This window comes from Lissotriton helveticus, chromosome 3_1 (genome assembly GCF_964261635.1).
Source record: "Lissotriton helveticus chromosome 3_1, aLisHel1.1, whole genome shotgun sequence".
NCBI lineage: Eukaryota > Metazoa > Chordata > Amphibia > Caudata > Salamandridae > Lissotriton > Lissotriton helveticus.
The window spans coordinates 1,425,802,184-1,425,825,697 of NC_136061.1; the positions used below are offsets into that span (position 1 = coordinate 1,425,802,184).

The 23,514-nt window shown below is 46.8% G+C and overlaps 1 protein-coding gene across 2 annotated transcripts in view; it reads right to left on the bottom strand.

Moving 5' to 3' along the window:
* EPB41L5 (erythrocyte membrane protein band 4.1 like 5) overlaps positions 1–23,514 on the bottom strand; it is a 1,262,314-nt gene that overhangs the window by 465,524 nt on the left and 773,276 nt on the right. For both annotated transcript variants that reach the window (XM_078682077.1, XM_078682078.1), the window contains exon 14: positions 19,353–19,380. In XM_078682077.1, coding sequence (XP_078538203.1) covers positions 19,353–19,380 — 28 coding nt within the window. The remainder of the gene's footprint in view (positions 1–19,352; positions 19,381–23,514) is intronic.

The following is a 23,514-nucleotide window of genomic DNA, read 5'->3' on the forward strand; positions in this document are numbered from 1 at the left end:
TACTCAGTGGGATGTTTTGGAGAAAAGACAGCATGAAGTAGTGGGTTTTCGGGCAAGTAATATAACCCGAACCCTTGACGAGCAAAATACTAAACCGGCACCCCATAGCGGAAATAAGGATGATGTTACTTACGTGAATATGGGATCTGCAGGCAAAGTAAATCTTAACTCTGTTTTAAATCAGCAGAGTAGAGAAAACCCCAATAATAATAGAAGTACAAACTCCCCCTATGCTGATCTAACAAATAATGTTATAGAAACAATAGTGGGTGAGAGTGATATAGTTCACCTTAACGGAAAATCACCACGGGGTAAAGAGGGTAACCGGGCAGAGGACAGCTGTTTTCGTTTGATTTCCTGGAATATGGCTGCCTTTGGCGGAGGCTAGAGGATCCAGCCTGGTTAAAATGCATCGAATCCTTTGACATTGTCTGCCTTCAGGAGACATGGATTATTATGGACCATAGCCTGGATGGTTACCAAATGTTTCTGCTAAGCCTTCACAAGCAGGGAGAGCTAAAGGTGGGCTTGTGACAGCTATCTCTGTAAAGTATAATCTAACACATGTGGTTCGAGTGGTGGAATCTCCTTGGTACCAATTACTTATGATCAAGGACTTATTCCCAGTAACCCTTCTTCTTATAAATTGGTATTATAACATATTTGATCCCCATGCAACCTCAGTTATTGAAAAATTACAGGAGGAAATTGTTAAGGTTACAAATAGGGTTTTCGCTCTTATATGGTTAGGGGACTTTAATTGTGTGTTATGTAAATTTAGTGGGTCTAGAGTATGTGGATTGGTGGACTCAAGTGACCAGCCTATGGCTCACTTTATCCATTCGAAACAGGGGGAGGCTTTGAATAGTATTGTTATGAACAATGATTTATGTATCCTGGATATGTCTAGTTTTTCCGGCTCATTGAGTATACCCACCTTCCATGGTACAGGGGGCGAGTGAGTACAATTGATTTTGCTATGGTATCTATGGGTTTTGCCCATCTTATAAAGGACTTTAAGATTGAGGCGAATCCCGCCAGCGACCACAACCCCCTAATCCTGAGTTTTAACCCTGTCCTTGAGATAACCCATACCGCGGAACAACCGATAAAATATAGTCAAAATCAGGGCGTCACCTTAAGGTGGGACAAGGTAGATGTGAGGCAACTGGAGGCGGACATTTTTAAGAAAAACAAGGCTGGGATAGAAATTTGTTTGACGCCTATGTCCGATCCAGATTTTATAATCAAGAATTTTGAATTACTGCTAGGAAACGTGGCTTCACACCTTGTAAAAACAGGGGGGAGGAAACAAGATAGGGGACCTAAATGGTTTGACGAAGAATGTTCTGCTGCTCAAACAAGTTTAACAAAGGCTTTACGCCAAATACCACGTGATAAAGATTTGGTTAGATCAGCTAGGAAAAGGTATAGAGATGCAATCAGTAGACGGAAAAATGAGTTACGGATTAAGGCATGGGAAGATCTAGAAAAAGCGGTCGAACTGAGGGACATTAGGCTCTTTTGGGAGGTAATAAACCGACCATTTTTAAGAACTGGAGAAAAGAGTACCATGCAAACGCACATACCAGAAGACTCCTGGGTAGCTCACTATAGTAAAATCTTTAATCCAAATGAGGTATTGCTAACTACCACTGTGGGAGTTGGCGACTTCAATATGGAGTCAGCACAATTATTTAGTGACTCATTAAAGCTTCCAGAGGTAAAGATTGCCTTGAGTAAGGGTTCTGCATTAAGGGCCCCAGGGCCAGATGCAGTACCCTTGGATCTCTTTAAACATAACTTAAAGGTCTGGTCACCACTACTTTTAAATGTATTTAAGGCAATAGTGGTGGGGTCTAGTCCGATTTCCTGGAAAGAGGCTGTTGTGGTACCTATTTTTAAAAAGGGTGACAAGTCTGACCCGTGTTGCTACAGGCCGATATCACTAATAGATGCATCCTGCAAACTAATGGGTAGAGTGATATTGGCACGCCTCGAAACATGGGCGGAGTCAGTAGGCATTATTGTGGACTCCCAATATGGGTTTAGAAGAGGCAAAGGAACCACCGAGCAGTGTCTCAATTTGGCACTAATTATGGGCAAGTACATGGGTGCCAAGAATAGTTCTATCCACTTGGCATTCATGGATTTGTCCAGTGCCTTCGACACGGTATGCAGGGATAAGCTGTGGCGGATGATGGAGTCTATGCGGTTTGAAGAACCATTGGTTACCTTGCTTCGCAGGCTCCATGCCGCCACAACAGTGAGAATTAGATATGGCCCTGGTGGGGAGAAGACTAGACCCATATTATCCACTGAAGGTGTCCGCCAGGGATGCATTTTAGCCCCCTTTTTATTTTTGGTTTATACCAATGGATTAGAAAGTTTTTTGTTGGAATCCGGCGCTGACTTTCCACAGGCTAATGGCAAAAGAATACCAATGTTGTCATACGCAGACGACACTGTTTTAATGACCCTCACTCCCAATAGCATGCAGATTTGTCTGAATGCTTTTGATATATTTATGGAAAGCTTAGATCTCAGGGTCAGTTTCACTAAATCCTTTGCCATGACTTGCGGCCCGAAAAGTGTAAAAACCCGCAGGTATATGGTGAAGGACTCAATCATAGTGAAAGTTGCCAACTTTAATTACCTGGGTAACCTATTCAACAAGAAACTTAATTGGGACCCTTTGATATCAGCTCGGGTCCAAAAGGTTACACAATCAATTGAAGCCCTTTTTCGTTTTGCCAGTAAACTAGGTCAAAAACGAATAGCAGAAATAATATCCCTGTATAAAGCCAAGTGTGTCTCCGTTGCAACTTTTGGCGCTGTAGTCTGGGGGTCACAAAACAGTGAAAAGTTACAGGTTATGGAGAACAAATTTATAAAGCGTCTCCTATCTGTCCCTTCAGGTACGTCGAACAGTTTTTGTCATGGGAAGGTGGGTATGGAGTTTGTAAGTGACATTATACATGTAGCGCCACTATTGTTATGGTCTAAAGGTTGGCAATCTGAAGAACTGAAATTGACAAAGGATATTTTACAAGATTGCCTTAAACTTGACCACTCTATGGAGATTCCATGGCTCCTATATGTTAGGGATACCTTTTATAAGATTGGGTTAGGTAACATGTTTGAAAACCCTGATATGATTGGCAAGGATTTTAAGTTAACTATCAAAAATGCCTACTGCTCTAATTTGGGTACCTTAAGGAATAGTGGGCATGCACTGTATGTTAGGGGCAAATTGCAGCGGCCTTTTTACTTATCGTATATCATCCATACGCAATGGCGTTTTTATTTGACAAGGTTTCGCCTTGGTACATTACACTTCCTTTTTGCCTTCCCAAAGCAAGGAGGATGGTGCGAGAGCCTATCTCCCTGCCCTTGTAATGATAGGGTTTCGCAAAGTACTTTGCACCTTATCCTTTTCTGCGCTTTGTACAAGGTCCCAAGAAACACATTCATTAGACCTGTTTTATTATCTTTTGGATCATGTTATTACAAAGAGGGCTATGAACATTTATTGTCCTTGTCAACTCCAAGTATTTGTAATGCTGTACTTAGTTTTATTAGATCGGCCTTTGCTATTAGAAATCGATATTGAAACTAGTTATTGGTGGAAATTTCCATAAATGTTTTTTTCTGTTGGCCTTTTGATAAAATCCACTTAGCACTTTATGTCCTGTCCATATATATGATCAAGGTCATTTTTTAATGCATTGTAAAGTCTAAATATGTAAATATGTATCGTGGATTTTTTGACAAACTATGTACTTTGATATTGGTGAATACTTTTATGACTCCTTTTTGGAATCGAAATAAAGTTATTTGAATTGAATTGACTCACGCGTGTGTGTAAAGACACTGTACGCGCCGCCTGTGGGCCTCCTACTTCTGAACTAAGGTTCAGATAGTGTAGCCCCAGCGATTCCCTAGGCCCTAGGCCTTTCCTTTTCTCGTGACGTGGTACTTATACCACTTTCTTAATATATGGTTTGCTTCGCCCCTAGGGCCCGACCGTAAATTGTGCAACTTAACATATTCTGACTAAGTATCTTGTTATGTACTTTGGTCTCTGATCTCAAAGAGTTCAGAGGAGTGTGTTAGTAAATAAATACATATATATATATTTTATATATATCCTGTGTGGTGTCCTTTCATTTGATATTCAAGGGGTTACATATGGTAAAACAGCTGGCTTTATACGCCCTCAAGAATCTTTTAGCCTAAGACTGTTCTGTCCACGCTACCACTAGAATAGCTGGTCTATAAGGTTGACTTACAACCATCACCATAAGGGATGTTTGGACTGGTGCAAGGTGCTCACTATTCTAGTGATCATCATATACCAGGCCAACTTCTCACAACCCTCATCGACGTCGCGGTCGTCGTCGGAATCTTCGTCGACACCGCTACAACTGCCGTCGTTGACACCATCTTCGAAGATCCCATCGACGTTGATTGCTCCGTGAACGAGCCCGTCGACGGTACCTTTTTAAGCTTAGGCTTCAATTTCTTCGCCGACGGAGCCTCCATCGACGACGCCTTCTTCGTCGACGACTTGGAACTTCTGTCAGACTTTCCAGAAGACTGAGAAGAGGGTTTCTTGAAGGCATTCACAGTCTTCATACCCAAAGAAGGCGTAGATGGTCCTACCCTCTCCTTTTCACCATGGTGAGGCGATTCGACTGGACCTTGGCTCTCAGACTCTCTGGGGGTCTTTTTTGAGGCCTTAGAAGGATGCTCCACAGAAGAAGAAGGGGAACCCCTGCCCCTTTTGACTGACCTTCTAGCTGATGACGCTGAAGAAGAGTCCTCATCACTGGAGACTGTGTCCTTCCGGGACTTCAATTTCTGGAGCCATGTAAGAAGCCTACCCTCACGATCCCGGGGGGTCTTGGTTGAAAAAGTGCGGCAGATCTTGCAGTCCGCAGCTTTATGATCAGTATAGAGGCAGTAGGTGCAATCCTTATGCTTATCCTCAACAAATAGCCTTTTCTTGCCACAGGTGGAACATGGCTTGAAAAGGGCCTTCTTTTCTTTATCTGACATCCTGGGAGGGAAAGCCAACAACTTGAGAGCAATCCTGAAGAAAAAACTACTGAAAGAGTAGAGATTGAGCAGAGCTCAAAGGAGACTCCCTAAGCACAACATGAGGTAGAAAATCTGAGGCTCTCAGGTTCCTCCAGGAGGGTTCTAAGGGGTGAGGCTCTTCTGATTGGCTGATGCCCAAGTTTGGTCTCTTTTACAAAAAGAGGCGGATATGATACAAAAGGGAATGAGGCCTAGGCCTTTTTCTTTCTCTTTTGTACCTACTGCTATTTTATTTTGTTACCGAGACTCCCATTCCGACGACGGGGAATGATACAAAAGCATGGGAATCTATGAAAGTTCCAATACTGGGGCAATCTTTTGTCTCAAACTTAACATTAACAAAACTAAGTTCATGGTATTTAACCCCTATAAAGCAGGAGGAGTGAACATATTTGTGCAGGGGGCTGCTTTGAAGCAACTGCAGGAGGTTGTGTACTTAGGGGTTTATGTGACGCACAAGCTGAATTGGCCCGTGCATATTGGTAAGAGCACTCTGAAACTTCAGCAGGAAGCTGGCACTGTGATCAATCTGCGTAAGAAAACACAGGCCTGTCCCCTCGTTCCTGCACTGGAGACGTACAAGCTAAAAGCAAAAAGCTCAGCCCCGTATGGGTCAGAGCTTTGGGGTTATGGGAGAGTCAACAAGCTTATTAGGTAAGAAAATAGATTAGACAGGAGTTAATTAAATCTCCGACACAATGGTCCCAGCCTTTCCCAACTTGTCGATGCTGGTATTTATCCAATAAATTTCGGTTTGATGTGCAGATCCATTTTCCACTGGTATTGGCTCTCGCCTCTAGGTGAGGCCTAGAATTATACAGACTAACCATAAAGGTTCGTCTAAGAGCTGTTGGTTGTGAGAAGATTCCCTTGTTTGCTTACATTAAATTTATGTTTTATGAGATCAGTTTACCCTCTCTGTGGGACACTTCGAATGCAGAGAAGTCTGTCCCTTGCTCTTTGATTAAAGAACGCTTCAAGGAGTATCTATGGTTGCGAGACCTGAAGGCAGTTAAGGCAGGACGTCTGACAGATTCCTTTAGTACTTTAAGATTATTCCTGCCTAGGAGTTGTTTCTTAATGTTGTTCCAGGGTGTTTAGCATTGCAACTCTATTTAATTGGAGATATGGCATACTTCCACTAAGCCGCGTCTGTATTAGTTGTTGTTGCGATAGCCAAATATCTGCATGCAGCCTGGCTCCTTCCTAACCACATTGTTCGCTTGCTGAATGAGCAACAGGAATCCGGCAGCACTTCATGATTATGCTATGACCTTTTTGTAGATTGTATTTTGCACTTGAATGCAAATTATTTCATCTTAATTGATCTAGGGAAGATGTTCGGAAGTTTAGCAGGCTCTAGGTATCCACTCTAGAAGATTGTTATGGCTTTGGATATACCACAAGATTCTCCCTGCTGCTATGGGTCCGACATCTGTTCAAACATTGACTTCAGTCCTCCCCTTAATGAGCAACCGCACTTTACCTGATCGTTGTTTTTACATGTAGATACTCAAGATTTTAGCTGAAAAAGTGATCAGAACCCCAGTGGGACTAAGCCGCTCTTCAGATTGCTTTTATTAATCTGGGAATTTCTTGTGCAGTTTTATTGCTGTTGTTCTTTAATGCGCCTTGGCACTTGCACCCTACATTGTGATTGAAGCACTAGTGTAAATATGCTCTATGTACTGTATGTTTTTAATCTCGTCAGGTGAGCCTTTTGGCATATGTATGATGTTTTTACTGTGGTTTTAAGGATTTTATATCCGAAATAAACTGGATGATGACATCCAGGCCACTGGCGTCCTGGAGGTCCTCAGAAAGGGTGTCATCCTGAAAAGGCTGGGCAAACTGGTCCCCAGCATCACAACAATTGTCCGAGTCAGCATCAATCACTACATGTTGGACATGGCCTATTTCGCAGGACAAGCATAGTGATTGGAGTTAGAAGGGGGACTACACAGCTGTGGCCATGTTAAAGCAACTAGCAGCCTAGGTCGAGATCAGGAAGGTGCAGTCTTGGTGTCGGAAAGCAATATAGGTTGGCCAGAGTCTATTGCGCCAGGATCAGCAAGTCACATTTCAGTGAGTGGGAACTAGTACCGAGGTCGGTCCGGAACCCAGAGCTAACCCAAGAGGCCCACCTGGCAAGAGGGTGAACTCGCCAATGAAAGCACACTTGGGAGGACTCACAGCTCCTTGGGGCCCATTGACATGCCAGAGGGAGCTAACAGCATGGCATCACAGAATTCCTGTAATTGCTGTGCAATCACTTACGGATCCAGAAATTCAAGTTGCCAAGAGACAAGGGTCAGGATCAACTCCAAAGTGTAAAGTCATCAGAAGCACAACCTAGAGGCAAAGTGACACCCTTGCGCCTTTTTGGGAGCTCTAGAGTGGCGTGAAGGGGCACAGTGCCACTCTGACTTCTTTTGTTGTTTCCTTTGGTTTACTGAGAATTTGGACATCAACAATGACTTGTCACAGGACTGGCTTGGGAGCAAAATCAGGACCGGTTTCTGGACCTCAATCTGTCCTAATGTGGAATTTTGCTGTGCTTTGCCATGAAAAACTTCACTTCCTGACCCAGGATGACCTTGGAGTGCATCAAGGCATTGTCAATGCAACCCTAGGAGTCATAGTCTGACCCCAGGCACCCACGTGTGATCAGTTGCAGACATCAGATTGCAACATTCCCCACATAGTTTTAAACCTGTGGATTTGGAAGGTGACATTTTCCCTTGCATACTGTAGAAATGGTTGAAAAAGAGGAAAGACAGTCTCAAGAGAAATGAGAGGGAGCTCCGGATCTGTAACTTATCTCAGAAAGAAAAGAACAGATGTCAGTGAGCACGAGTAGCACCTATATAGGCTGGCACATGTCATGTCTGGCACGGAACACAGAAAAGTAACTAGGTGGTTTGGGCTAGTATATTTAAACTGAATGCAACCAACACTTACGAGATGTTACTGATGGCTAAGGAAGGGCTTCGGACTTCCTTGTTTTGCCCTGAAAGTCCAAACGTGTTTTAGTAAATCCTCAAAGTGCAGTAACAGTTATGAAATTTGGTTTTATCTGGACTACTGAAGAGGGTTGACCTCAGTTTGCCTTAAGATGTGGCTGTGATTGATTATCAGCTAATACGGAATCTTTAATCTCTGAATAAATTAAATATTAGTACTAGGCATCCCTTTTACTCGCTTCAAATTAATGCTATGAAGACCCTGAAGATATTGATCTCTGCGATATACAGCGTCAGGTACTGGGTCTACATAATGCAGTGGATAAATTATCATAGTTAAGATGTAGTTTTCTGGGCGAGTGGCTAAGCGGGCCAACATGGCGGACGCAGCTTAGTGAAGCTCCATTCCGCCCGTAATACATCCTCCAGTTATCCTGCTTCCCCACGCTGCTAAAGAGTCCAGCGGTCCGGCCAAACGCTCCGGTCCGCGAAGTGACCCCTTGGTGGCATTTACCGGCCTCCGGGGCCCCGGGAAAGCATGCAGCGCGACGAGGAGGTTTGCGGCCTACTCCAGCCAGGGAAGCCGGGGCCTCCAGTTTTAAGCCCTCCGGCAGTGGTTTGCAGAAGGCGGCAGCCTGGGGCGAGGTGTGGCCGGCGACTGGGCGCTCCCTGGGTGCTGCTGCTCGAGACCCGGGATTTCAGGCCTAGGCTCCGGGAGAGTGGGCTCGGTGCTGCTTGCCGGGCGGCTGGGCCCTGTGACAACGAACACACAGAAGCAGGCGGAGGCATAGTCCGGTTCTGGGGCCCCCCGAACGCGGCGCACCGGATGCGACAATCCGGGGAGAAGCATTGCAAGAAATCAGGCAATCCTTGACTGCGCCGGCAGATGCCCCGGGCTGACGGCGAATATCGTAGACCAGCGGGGTGATTGCAGCTGGGACCCGCCTTTCCCCCGGCAGCGGCGCGGAGGCGATTATATCCCGTGAGGCCCACAGGTTGGCAGCGAAGCCGAGACCTAGAGTTTGGTGCCCCCTCCCGGGGGAACCTACCCTCGCAGCGGCGATCGCCAGGGGTGATCAGGGGGCAGGTCGGCAGTCACCACCGCGGTCTCGTGCGGTGCCTGGCCGAGGGTGTGCCATACGTTCCTGCGGAGGCCCCCGGGCCCGGAGATCGGGGAGACTTTGGCAGAAAAGAAGGGGTTCCCGGATGACGATCTGCGGCTGGAGGGCCTGTGGCGAGTCTCGTGGGCGGGTGGCCTACATTGCGGGTAGCGGGACTCGGCCCTTGGAGGTGGTCAAATAAGAAGGGAGGGTGCACGTGATCAGGAACAGAGCACCATGTGATGCAGTGGTGGGCCGTAGCCCTGTGAGACGCCGGATCCCAGAAAGCCTGTGTCTATTGGGTGAAGCCTGGGGGGACTCGGACACGGGGCGCCACCAGCTGTGAACGAAGCGCCATAGACACCGGCATCAGCCTACGCGCACGTGACGCATATCTGTGGTGGTAGACCTGCCTGGGCCGTGGCGGTCTCGGAGCTGTTGCCCTACTCTGTTGTGCCAAAAAGCAAAGAAACAGGTGAATGAGTGTTAATTGCGCTAGGAAGAAACACAGGTATAAATCAAATATCTGTTAAGCTCAAAGGATAAAGTCCTGGTCACCCACCATGAACCAAACAATGTGATCAAAAGACAAACCACAATTGTAAAACAGAAAAAACAGAGGGTATATCCTGAGCTAAAGGGTCAATATCATAGTCCATCAATTAAATCCCATGAGTCAGGTTGTCTTCATTTCATCTTCATTTATTTTCCAGTTCATATATTTGTCTAGTCTTCGCCAAGAGAAGATACATTAGCCGCTGCCAACACGTGTTTCGTCTTGGTCTGATGACCAAAAGACTTCAGGGCTATGGCTAGATTCACAAAGTACTAGGCAAGCAAAGGGTGTACCCTTGTGTATCCACTGCATCCATCAATATAATTATTTGATCGTGTTTCCACGTTCCAAACGGTGTTTCCAAGGTTAAATATATATAAAAAGCCGATATCCAAAATCGAGGTATTTATTTTGTGCCAAAGGTTTGTTTAAATATATATAAAGACGTCCCGTAATAGCGTTAGGATCAAGCAGCTTCCTCTGAGTGCAGAGAAAGGCAGTATTCCATTTGGTGCAGTCAGCGTTCAATGGGCCTATAGATAAATTCACGGAGCCGAGTGGTGGCCGGGGCAGCCGGGGGCCCTCCAAATCCAGGGTTGGACAATGCAATACTGCTAGCAGGCATAACTCAATCTAGGGATATGTTGGACGTGAAAATTGGGGCTGTGGGAGCGGATGTTACCCTACTGCGTCAAGACTTGCGCAACGCCGTAGCCCGCATCACGGAAGCCGAAACAAGGCTCTCGGGGGTGGAAGATGTGGCGACATTGAAGCGTAAGGTCGCCAACATGGAGTGTCCAAAAGAACCTAGCCCTACGAGCAGAAGACGCGGAAGGACGGGCTTGGTGGAACAACTTGCGCTTTGTGGGGCTTCCGGAGGGCTGCGAGAAGGGTGATATGAAGACATTCCTGGCTCAATGGTTGATGAGTTGGCTCCCCCCAGACTCTCTATCAAACTGTTTTGTGATAGAACGGGCACACAGGGCTTTGGTTCAGTAGCCGCCGGTTGGGTCCCACCCCCGACCGGTCATTGCCAAACTATTGAACTATCATGATCGCGACACCATTTTGCAGCAGGCACGGGTGAAAGAACCTCCTCTCTATGAAAATCAGTGGATCCTGATATTCCCTGACTACACAAAAATGGTGCAACAAAAACGGCAGTCGTTTATGGCGGCAAAGGCGCGTCTGCGGAATCTCAAGCTCCCCTATGCTCTGCTTTATCCAGCACGTCTACGGGTGTTGTTCCAGTCCCGCACCCACTTCAACACTCCAGAGGAGGTCTTCTAATGAACCGATGAGACAGTGAATGTGAGAGCGCATACCCCGCCGGGCATGGACTCGGACGCTTTGCAGAGTGGTTCACAGACACACACAGCCCGGGGGTCTCGGGGCAGGGGGTACTGGTGTTCCAGGTCCCGACGGCGCTCCAAGTCATGGGGGGCGGAGGGGGGGCTCAGGGGGTGCTTCTGATCCTCCCATAGTAGATCCTTGATCATGAGTCCCGTAGATATGGGGATCTAGGGAATGTTTGTGGATTGCACTGCACCTGACATTTCGGCAGGGCCTGAGTGGTGGGGCTTTGGTGGCGAGCTTGGACCGAAGGGACTCTTCATATAGGATGCAGGAGATATTCAAGAGTAGCGGTGTGGGGGATGTGGGATGTAGGGGGCGGGATCTCCCCTTGCTTGGGATTCGCTAGGGGGGACACGTTGGTTTATGGGCAGGTTGGGGGGGATCCATTGGTGGGGCCAGGCTCGAGCCCTTTGTTTTGGGCCTAGGGCTACCTACACCACAATAGGTACTTCAGTGATTTTGAGGTATGGGGGTGGGAACCGGGAGTTGGGAGGGGGGCAGTTTCTTGTTTCACGGGAAGGGTCAGTTGGGGTAAGGTCACACGACAGTGAAGACGTCTCTTTGCTCTATCTGCATGCGTTACAGGGGCCCGGCACAGGGGCACTTCTTTTCATGACTCACCAATGGCAAGCACAGAGGCTAGAGTAGTAGGTCCTGGAGCGTCCCTTCGAATCCTTAGCTGGAATGTACAGGGAATGTTGGACCAAATTAAGAGGGGCACTGTATTGCGACAGGCCAAACGAGAGCACGCAGATGTACTACTCTTACAAGAAATACACTTATTGGGTAACAAGACACTCTGCTTGCAGCGCTTTGGCTACCAGCAGGTTTATCATGCCGGCTTTGTTAGAGGATCCCGGGGAGTAGCCGTATAAGAACACTGCAGACTTTCCTATGTTCATGCCACCCAATGGGTTGACCCGCAGGCAGGTACATATTCATCAGAGGTAGAATTGGGGAGGAGACCCTGGTGTTTTGGTAACGTATATGCCCCACCTCCTCTGCAGTGGTCCATAGTTGAGAAACTATTTGCACTATGGGCCGATATTCCAGAGACGCCGGCGGTAGTGGGTGGGGACTGGAATAATGTCATGGATGGGGTGGTGGATAGATGGAGACCCGGAGGTGGGCGAGCGCCGACAGCTTCTACTAAATATGGGGACATGGTTAAAAGCTTGGATTGGGTAGACACCTGGAGGTATCTGCATGCTCTTAGGTGGGAATACACGTATGTATCTGCAGTCCATAACTCCTTCTCTAGGTTAGACCATATCTTTGTCCCCCGAGAGGTGGTTGGCAGGGTAGGTTCGGCGGCTAATTTACCGAGGGGGCTGTCCGATCACTCCCCTGTCCTTATGGAGTTCCTGCTGGGTAGGGGGAGGCAGCCATTGCGGTGGCGCCTTGACACATGGCACCTTCAGAACGAAGACTACCAGAAACACATGGGAGAGACTATCGCCCACTTTTTGGTGGAAAATGTAGGTTCGGTCACAGCGGCTGGGACGGTGTGGGAGGCCTTGAAGCCCACGTTGCGTGGCGTGGACATCGCATGGTGCGCGGCCGCGCGCCGACAGCGCAAGGCGGACCTAATCCGTGCTGCAGCGGACATAGAAACCCTGGAGTATAGATGTAGCATAGGTGGGGAAGGCCAAATGGTGGGGCAGCTCCTCCTGGCCCAGCAATGCTATTCGTCCCTGCTCTTAGAGGAGGCACGTCAGGCGCGGCTAGCGACGCGCAGCAGAATTTGTCAATTTGGGCTAAGTCGGGAACAATGCTGCACCAGCTTTGCCAGGGCACATTCCAGGCTCAGACACTGCCAGGGATCCTGGATGATGCAGGTGCCCCGATCACAGATCCAAAAGTATTGGCCGACAGTTTTGCGTCCTATTACGCGAGCCAGTATGCCCCTAATGAATGCCTCCCAGCACATATGGTAGACAAGTTCATAGCAGATTTGCCACCACGGGCGGAATCAGATGAGGTGCGTGCAGACCTCGAGCTTCCACTGACAGCGGGATAGGCCCTGGGAGAACTTAATACTGGAAAGGCACCGGGACCCAACGGGTTTCCAAGTGAGTTCTACAAGAAGTATCACCTCCAGCTCGGCACACCCTACAGGGCTGCTCTGGAGGAGGCACGGGAACGAGGCTGTCTCCCTGCCGACTGGAGACATGCGGAAGTGATAGTGTTTCAGAAGCCGGGCAGGCCTCCAGAGCAAAATGCTTCTTACAGGCCCATATCTTTATTGAATGTAGAGGCCGAAATTTTAGCCAAAGCACTGGCCAATCGTTTCCTGCCTCACATAGCAGGACTCGTCCATCCTGATCAGGCCGGGTTCATGCCCCATAGGGCTACCAGACATAATATTCGGAGGGCCCATGTAGCAGTGGCGCAGTTCGAGAACTCGGGTGCAGGCGGCACTTCTACTTGCGGATATTGATAGGGTCTTCGACTCCCTCAGTTGGGTCTACCTGTTTGCGCTCCTGCCCAGGCTCAACCTAGGGCCTCGTTTTCTGTCCTATCTGAAGCTTCTGTACACAGGGTTGACGGCCTCGGGTAGAGTGGCAGGTGCCCTATCATCTAAATTCACAATCGGGCGAGGTACTAGGCAGGGATGCCCTCTCTCGCCCTACCTGTTTGCACTGGCCATGGAGCCGCTGGCAGCTTGGGTGCGTATGGATGCACAGCTTAGAGGCTTCGAATGGGAATCGGGTCCATCGGACAGAATTGCTCTATATGCAGACGATGTCCTGTTCTTTCTTACCAATGTTAACAGATCGGGCCACGTATACTTGAGATTATGCAGATCTTTGGTGAGACCTCGGGTTTGTACCTGAACCCCCGTAAATCGACTTTGTGGGTGCTCGGAGCGCAGTCAAGAGTAGGGGAATGGGCCTCTGCATTACAGGTGGCAGTTAGGGGCATTAAATATTTAGGCGCGTTTGTCTCAGAGATCCCAACAATTTCCTGGGAGCGTAATGTGGTGCCGGTCTGGGATCGGGTCCGGACTGAAATGAGGACATGGTCCCGCATGCCCCTTACAATATATGGCAGGTCAGCAATATTTAAAATGGTGGCTCTCCCCCGATTGCTTTATCAATTACAGAACCATCCCTATCCAATATCACCCCAGTGGTTCCGCCAAGTAAATTCAGCATTGGAGCAATTCCTGTGGGCGGGCGGGGAGGGTGGCTTTGCTGACGTGTTTCCTGTCAACATATTGTGGCGGATTAGCAACCTCGGATATGCTCTCCTACTATCAGGCCTCCCATCTCATGGTCCTAAACGAGTGGTGGTACAGGGATAGGGGAGACCCGGCATATGTGCGTGGCCCCCGACCCGGCATATGCCTTGGAACGTCCCCTTATGGGCTCTCACTCTGGGGTGGTGGGGCACACTCACCGAAGAAACTCCCCTATGGAATAATGGGCGTTTCCCGGCTTTGGAGTCCCTTCGGGGCTTCAGGGGTTGGGACACTATAGGGATCTCCACACTGGGAGATGTGATGTCGGGAACGACACTTAAATCCTTCCAGGACCTCGGAGCGGAATATAACATGCCCAGGTCCCAATTCTTTCAATATTTGCAATTTCGACATGCCATTGCGCCGAGCTTAATAGGGCTAGACTCCCTCCCAGAGTTTAGTCCGTTGGAAGCTAAGGTCTTTATGGGGGGGATCTAAGAGATAAAAAGATATCTCGCATTTATCAGACACTAGTTACACACTGCTCCACAACACTGCAGAAGCTCAGAGAGTCCTGGGAAGGAGATGTAGGGGTATTGGAAGAAGAAGATTATCGGCAGGCATTAGAGGCTCCTAGAGGTGCTGCCATAGCGATGCACCTGCGGCTTATCCAATTCAAATATCTTCACAGGGTCTATTATACCAGGGAGAAACTGTGGTGGGCAGGTCTCATAGCATCCCCGGATTGTCTCCGATGTGAGACGGAGGTAGGGACACTGTTGCATACGGTATGGAGTAGCGGCTCACTAGTCAGATTCTGGGACACTGTTGCATACGGTATGGAGTAGCGGCTCACTAGTCAGATTCTGGAAGGGGGTATGGGATTGTCTGTCTGAGGTCCTGGGGTGGGAACTCCCACGCACAGCACGCTTAGGTTTGCTCCATGTACTAGACGGGGTTGGGGGGAATAGGTATAAGAGGCATTTATTGCTGCTGGGTTTGACCCTTGCCAAAAGAGACATTGCTAAAGCATGGAAGGACCCCAGGGCTCCCGCTGTTTCGGTATGGAAGAAGGGGCTAGATTTTTATATGGGGCTGGAGCAGCCAATTTTTGTGGCCCGAGGCTGCCCGCGTAAGCACTATAGGATATGGAAGAAGTGGGCGGATTATAGGGTCCTGTGGCTGGAACCTCCGGTGCTCCGGTGGAGCGGGAGGCTCTTATGGAGATTATCTAATGAGCCGTGATAGAAGATGTATGTACGTATTAGATAGCGAACAGATTGACGGAATAGGAGAGACTATGTGGTGTGACCGGAGGGGGATCCAGGGGGGGAGTTGGGGAGTTTGGAAAGGGAAATGGAGTAGGCACTAATATGTATGTGGATATTGTCAGACGTAAAATGATGTCTCGATTGCTAATTCATTGCTGTTTTGTAATGTTTGCAGATTCCTCCGGAATGCGGGGGGCTGCACCATGTGGGCAATCTATCACATTAAATTTGTTTTAAAAAAGAAAGATGTAGTTTTCTATGCTGAGCAGACCAATATCTTTTCGTGTTCCCCTGCACAAAGTGCAAATTGTAGCAGTACAGAAGATTTTTTGCCTTTTGAGCAAGGTTATGGAATCAGTCCATTTATATTTAGCTTGAACGGTGACAGATATAGTTCTGAAAATCCGGTTGCTTGCTGCGAACTTTGCATGAATCTCTTTCGTTTTGGACTCTGCTGATGCCATACCAAGGAATTTACAACAAGGGGTGGTGAGGGACAGAGTCTCTGAATTAAGCAGAATACTCTCACCCAGTCCAGAGATCAGGGCTAGATCCAACACAGTTTTTTAGCTCATTGCACCATCCCAGTTTCAGAACCTGGCTGTATGCAAATTAGTCTGTTCCTGTCCCAGTGCATGATGGGAACAGGGCAAACCAAACTACAAAAGCCAATTCTTACACTGGGAAGGAAACAAGCTTCCGGGGACCGGTTTCTGGCATTACAGCCGTCTTCGGCCCGGCTTGCTTGAATCCTGATGGTGCAATGAGCAAGGGACTCATGTCTGAGTATACCCTTCCACGCTTGGGGTGGACAAAATTATTTAAAACAAGGGGTGGTGAGGGACAGAGTCTCTGAATTAAGCAGAATACTCTCACCCAGTCAAGAGATCAGGGTACTCTGCTTAATTCAGAGACTCTGTCCATCACCACCTCTTGTTGTAAATAATTTTGTCCACCCTAAGCGTGGAGCGGTTTCATTTTAAGGAACGATTAAGTTCTTTCAATATAATACATAAGAGCTCTTTGGCATCTAGGATATTAAGAGCTCTTTCCACAACTAAATCCGGTTGTGGAAATAAATCGGGTAATTCAACTGACTAATTGAGATGGAAAGATTAAACCACTTTGAAAGGTAATTTGGGGTTGGTTCTCTGTGTATGTGGAAGAATGGTTCTTCCACGGTTAATGGCTGGTGCTCACTGATGCGCCCAAGTGAGGCACTAGCCACCAAAAAAGCAACCTTCCAAGATAAGAATTGTAGGGGGTGTGAGAAGGTGGGTTGGTATATGCTGTCCACTAATTAAAGTGGGCACCTTGTACCAGCACACACAACCCTTGTGATGTATGAGGTCAAAGAGAACTCTAGAAAGCTATCCTAGTGGTAGCTGTGGAGAGCAGCCTTCAGGCTTAATCTTGAAGGAATGTAAATCAGCTTGTTTTACCAGATCACCTCCTGAATGACTAAATGAAATAGAACTACATAGTAGTTGTATACAAATATGTATTTATTAATATAACTATCTCTACTAATCTCTACACGAGAACAGAACATAAAGCACACAACACTTAATCAATAGAACATTCGTAAGTAGCACAATACACAGCAAGCTCCAGCGGGAGCCGAACCATATACTAAAACAAGCATTTGCAATGCATTAGGTCTCGCATTTACGCAATTTTGAGCTATTGGCATTGTAAATAACAATTACTTTTATTTATGTTTTTGTTTTTAAAATGTAAATAAAAGGCCTGGTCATTTACAATGCCAATAGCTCTAATTGCGAGACCTACTGCATTGCAAATGTTTGTTGTTTTTGGCTTCTTTATGGTGTTATCAGTCTTTGTTAGGAGTGAGCTTTACCTCTGAGATGAGTGAGTACTTAAGATGATCATGATGTATGCCTATGACTATGCTGACTAACTGCAATGTCAATTGAGATGTTGTCTGACGTTATTGAACATGTAATGATTGATCCACTGAAGCGCACTGACAAATTTCTTGTCTTGCATTAAGGTTTTAAAAAAAAAAATAAGAATAGCTCTATTCAATGCTATATATTGAGCTATGAGAACGAGTTATTAATCGCATTATACGTATGAGCTCTGGATGTAACCTTCTGTTGTCCACGTATTGCTTTTTTAACGTTCACACTATATTAATCTTTTTTTTTAATATCTCAGGTGTTCTATTTTTGAATGTCTTTGTTTATTAGTGTTTTTGCACAGCTAGCGCACTCTCTATATGCTCTGTTGGATTGAGTGCCCTGAAACACTCCGGAGAGTTGTCGTATTATCCTTACGCTGTTAAAGGAATCTCCGGTCTGGAGCATGTGAACCGTAATAACCCTAATAGTGGGTGCCTGCGAACAGGGGTGGTGTTAAAGAAGCGCTATGTTATGAGAGAACTGTAATAACCCTAATAGTGGGTGCCTGCGAACAGGGGTGGGGTTAAAGAAGTGCTGTTATGAAGCAGAGTTTGCACCCCAAGGGAGGTGGTTATTTAGGGCATCACACGAGCCACTGGTTTGGTGCCCTCGTTTATCAGTTAAATACATATGCACTTGCACGCCTCCTTATATTCTCAAAACACAAAACAAATCTGGAGAAATACCAATACGATGAGCGAAAACAAATAGCGATAAATACAAACGGAAATATTCAAACAATTATTGCCATAAAACCGGGAGCTCGAATTATGATGGTACTGGTGTTGGTGGCCGGGGGACTACAGGGTGCAGATTTCAGAACTTTCCAATTGCCCTCTGTGCTCCGGCTACAGGTTGAGTCCTTGCACACAATGTGACCTGTGGCGCCAGGCACCAGTCGGTCAAGTCCCCCCCTCCCCTCCTCCCGCCCTCCCCCGTCCATGGTCACCACCGGTATATGTCACTGGAAGGCCCGGGAGCCCTAATTATGATGGTATTGGAGGGAGGGTCAAAGTACTTTCTAATTACCTTCCGTGCTCTGACTACAGGGTGCGTCCTTGTGCACAGTGTGACCTGTGGCGCACGGCACGGGCCAGTGAAGCCTCCGCCCTCCCTCCCGGTCACCATCGGTACATGTCACCAGGAGGCCCAGGAGCCCTTGATACAGCCAGGTAGAAACACCACCACTGGCTTAAACCCGCCGCATTAAGAATGGCCCAGAAGCTCCAGAGAGCCCAATGACTACAAGCCCAAGTAGGGCCATAGAACACAGACACATCAAAACTTGCCATTTGACTTGAACTTACCCGAGGATAGAGTGCCCACAATGGGAGTTGGATTGGTAAGAGGACTGTGAACGTGATCAACCTCACTTCTTGCGTTCAGGTAGGTACAACTTTGATTCACAATCCCCAATACCCTTACGGTGCAACACAGAAAATTTGTTGCTGAACTCGTCAGGCTTTGAGCCTAAGCACCCATAACCGACATCTGTTTAACGGAAGCGCCCCACAGTTTAAAGCCTAGTCTTTACAGGAAAAATTCTCCCAATTGCACAAGGTAGTAGGGATTTTTTTTGAGTCTAAACACACAAAAAAAGTTGAAGTGGACTTCAATATGAGAGTAAAGGCATGGCAAAAACAAAAAAAGCAGACTTAATTGAGTAGGAGTGGAACCAATACACAGCTCCGTGTCATAACTCATGGAGGCAAAAAGAGGCTACCTTGGTGTCCCCTTGTGCAACCCCCCTGTGCGCTGGAGTTGTTGCAGGTAAAGATTCTGGATTCAGTCTGGCGCTAAAGGTAATTCAAAAGGTCGGGAACCTGCGGTATAATGGTTGAATTTAACATGAACCTGTTCAAGAAAGCAGTAAAATAAACAAATTATTAAATACCTTGTCACATCGGGTCTGGCAGGATGTGCTGTTAAAAAAAGAAAAATGTAAATCGTCACTCGGTTTCATAAATGAAGAAATCATGAAGCAGACAAAGCTGGGCGCATTACAGTTTGGCACCTAAATTGTTTCCCTGATAATTCTTACTTATAAACGGTGCAATAGGGCAAATAACTGATTTGAGACATTGGCCTATTCAATTTAGACATTAGACAAAAATACCCTTAAGCATACAGCAAATGCGTGAACCAGGTTAATGAAGTCAAAGATCATTGTAATGGGAGTTACAAACAAAAAACAAAAACAAAAAAAAAATATATATATATATATATATATATATATGTATATGTATATACACACTTCTGCAAGCTTATTCTTATCAAAGATAACCTCGAAGATAACATTGTGAGGTTGTTTTTTTGAGTTACGTGATTATCAAATAGTTTAATCACGTAGATTTCTTTCTTTATATTGATGTTGGTTTACAAAGCACGAGAAAATATTCCGAAAAATAAAGCAAAGCTTGTTAGTACTTGCCTATCTATTCGTTAAGATACCCAATGTATTTGAACTCTATCTGTCCCACCCCCCTCCCATTCTACATCAGAGGGTGCTTCTGTGAGCTGTTTAAACTGTGTTTACTAGGGCCTGTGCACTTCGTTTTTTGGCCAGCAGAGAGTAAAGTTTTATTCAAACAGTATTGTTAGATTTCAAGTTAGCGAGGCCTTTACCTGCAGTTGTCCAAAGTGTGGATTGAGCCTGTCTGTCTCCTAGGAGATTCTGAACAGGAAGAAATGCGTTACTTACCTGTAACAGCAGTTATCCAGTATTGGTGTCTTTCATAGATTCACATGCCTGAATCATTCCCCGTCGTCGAGATGGGAGCCCCGGTAATAGAAAAGTAATGTCCTATAGACATACATAGAGAAAAATAGGCCTAAGGGCCTTGCCTTAGTAGCCTATCTATGTCCTTTTGTGAAAAGGACCAAATTCCAAAGGTAGCCAATCAGCTACCACCTCCCTCTAGAACCTTCCTGCCAGGAGCCTCAGTCTCTCAGATTTTCGTACGCACCAAGCTAGGTAGACGTAAGATATGCTCTGTAGTGAGAGATGAGTCCTTCCTGGGGAGGTGGGAGGGTTGCATGTGAATCTATGAAAGACACCAATACTGGATAACTGCTGTTACAGGTAAGTAACGCATTTCTTATCCAGTATTATGGGTGTCTTTCATAGATTCACATGCCTGAATCAGAATAGCAAGCAATACATTATGCACATATGCGATGGAATATAACAGTCTGAGATAATACATATCATGTGACTAGATACCATCAGTAATATAGAGAGTAAAGTAAATAAATGTGCATACCATTGCAGGACGGTGGGAAGTAGGAAGGCTCATCTTACTGGAAGAGATGGCGAAGTACAGCTTGGCCCACAGCTGCATCCTGCATCAGTTCCGTGTCCAGGCAGTAGTGTCTGGTAAAGGTGTGCGGCGATTTCCAGGTGGCCGCTCTGCAGATATCCAGAATCGGTACACCAGCGAATAGTGCTGCCGATGTGGACACAGCTCTCGTGGAATGTGCTCGGACTGAGGAATGTAATGGACGTCCGGCTTTGTCATGACAAAATGCAATTGTTGCCGATATCCATCTGGAAATGGATTGTTTGGAGAGTGGCATGCCTTTTCTCGGCCTGCTGAAGGCAACGAAAAGTTGTTTGGTCTTTCTGAAAGCTTTTGTTTTGTCCAGGTAAAATTTTAGACATCTCTTAATGTCCAAAGAGTGAAGAGATCTTTCCGCCACTGTGCCTGGGTTCGGGAAGAATGAGCGAAGCACAAGCGGTTCATTGAGATGGAAGTCCGAGGGGACTTTAGGAATGAAACGTGGGTTGGTTCTTAAGATGACTCTGTCTTCTCTAAATTGCAAGAAAGGATCCTGTATCGAAAGAGCTTGCAACTCACTGACTCTTCTGGCTGATGTTAGAGCTAAAAGAAGTGCAGTTTTCCAGGAAATGTATTTGAGTTCAGCCCTATGGATAGGTTCAAATGGATGTTTCATTAACTGATTGAGTACAATATTCAGATGCCACGTTGGTGGTATTCGTCTTGGTCTAGGGAAAGATCTGTAAAGCCCTTTAAGGAACTGTTTTATCAGTCTGTTGGACCATAGTGAAGGGCCTTTTGAAGACCTGGTGAAGCGAGAGATTGCTGCCAGGTGTACCCTGATGGAAGCATGCGCAAGACCTGTTTGGGCCAGATGCAGGAGATAAGGCAGTATCTGCTCTGGAGTGATTCTAAAAGGGTGTATATTGTTGTCTTTACACCAAATACAAAAGCGCTTCCATTTCAAGGAATAAGTTTTGTTCGTGCTAACTGCTCTTGCTTTAGCTAGGACTTCTTTGCACTCCTGCGGGATGCTTAGGTGACAGAATTCTCGGTACTCAGGAGCCAAGCCGATAATCTGAGAGATGTCAGATTCGGGTGGAGTATCTGGCCTTTGGACATCGAGAGTAGAGAAGGATGTTGAGGCAGTTGGATTGATGGACGGACTGAGAGGCGTCGGAGGTCCGCGAACCAATGTTGTCTCGGCCAGTATGGGGCCATGAGAATCAATGTGCAATGCTCCATTTTCATCTTCCGGATGACTCTGCTGATCAGGGGAAATGGCGGAAACGCGTACGCAAACACGTTGCGCCATGCGATGGAAAATGCATTTCCTAATGACCCCTGTTGGGGATGCCAACTTGCGAAGCTTTGGCATTTTTTGTTCTCCTTGGTGGCAAAGAGGTCTATTTGAGGTGTTCCCCATGCCGAGAAGATGTTGTCTAGAACTTGCTGGTTCAGTTCCCATTCGTGGGACATTGACCTCTGTCTGCTGAGAGCGTCTGCTATGACGTTGTCTTTTCCTGGGACATACTCCGATGTTAATGTGATGTTGTTGAGCAGTAGCCAGCTCCAAATTTTTTGTGATTCGCGAGACAGCGTCAGCGAGCGTGTCCCTCCCTGCTTGTTTAAGTAGTGCATTGTGGTCGTGTTGTCTGTCCTCACTAGCACTGCAGAATTTTTGATGCGAGGGAGGAATGCCTGTAGGGAGTGAAGGACTGCACGTAGTTCTAGGAGGTTGATATGCAGAGCCTTCTCTTGCTCCGACCATCTGCCGCTGATTTGTAAGTCTTGAAGGACTGCACCCCAGCCTTCGAGAGAAGCGTCCGTCGTTATGACGTGTGGAGTTTCTGGTAACAAGAACGTAAGACCTTTGGATAGGTTCTTGTGCTTCATCCACCAGCCCAGCGTCTCGGATATCTGTCGAGTGACGACTATGTGATCCTCGAAGGAATCTGTACATTGGGTCCACTGTTTGGTCAGGGCCTCCTGAAGGGGGCGCATTCTGAGCCGACAGTGAGGGATGAGTAGAATGCAGGAAGACATCATCCCTAGAAGAGATTTGAAAATCCTTACTTTGATGGTTGGTTTTGAAGATATCGCGGTAGCTAGAGTCATCAGTTTGTTTTTTCTTTCCAGAGATGGGAAAGCTTTGGAGGAAATGGTGTTTATAGTGGCCCCCAGAAATGTTATTATCCTGGTGGGTTGTAAAGTAGATTTTTCGAAGTTGAGAGTCAAACCCAGGCTCCGGAAAATGTTGAGACAGGCGTTGGAAGACAGCTGTGCGTCCGTGAGAGACGGTGCTTTCACCAGCCAGTCGTCTAGGTAGGGGAAGACCTGGTGATTCTGTTGTCTCAGGTAAGCTGCCACAGGAGCCAGGCACTTTGTAAAAATGCGAGGTGCTGATTTGAGGCCAAATGGGAGGACACAAAATTGGTAATGGAGACCTGCTACTTCGAATCGTAGGAATTTTTTGTGTCGTTTGTGTATTGGGACATGGTAATATGCATCTTGCAGGTCCAAAGATGTCATAAAGTCTCCTTCCTCCAGGGAGCCTAAGATTTCCTGGATAGTCACCATACGAAACGATTGGCTTTTCAGGAAGGCATTGAGTGCCCTGAGATCTAGAATGGGCCTCCATTTCTTCTTTTTCTGTTGGATTAAAAAGAAGCGGGAATAAAATCCCTTTCCCTTTTGAGCTGATGGGACTCGCTCTATTGCTCCCTTTTTTATCATGGAAGAGATTTCCTGCAGTAGCAGACGAAGGTGTCTGTGATG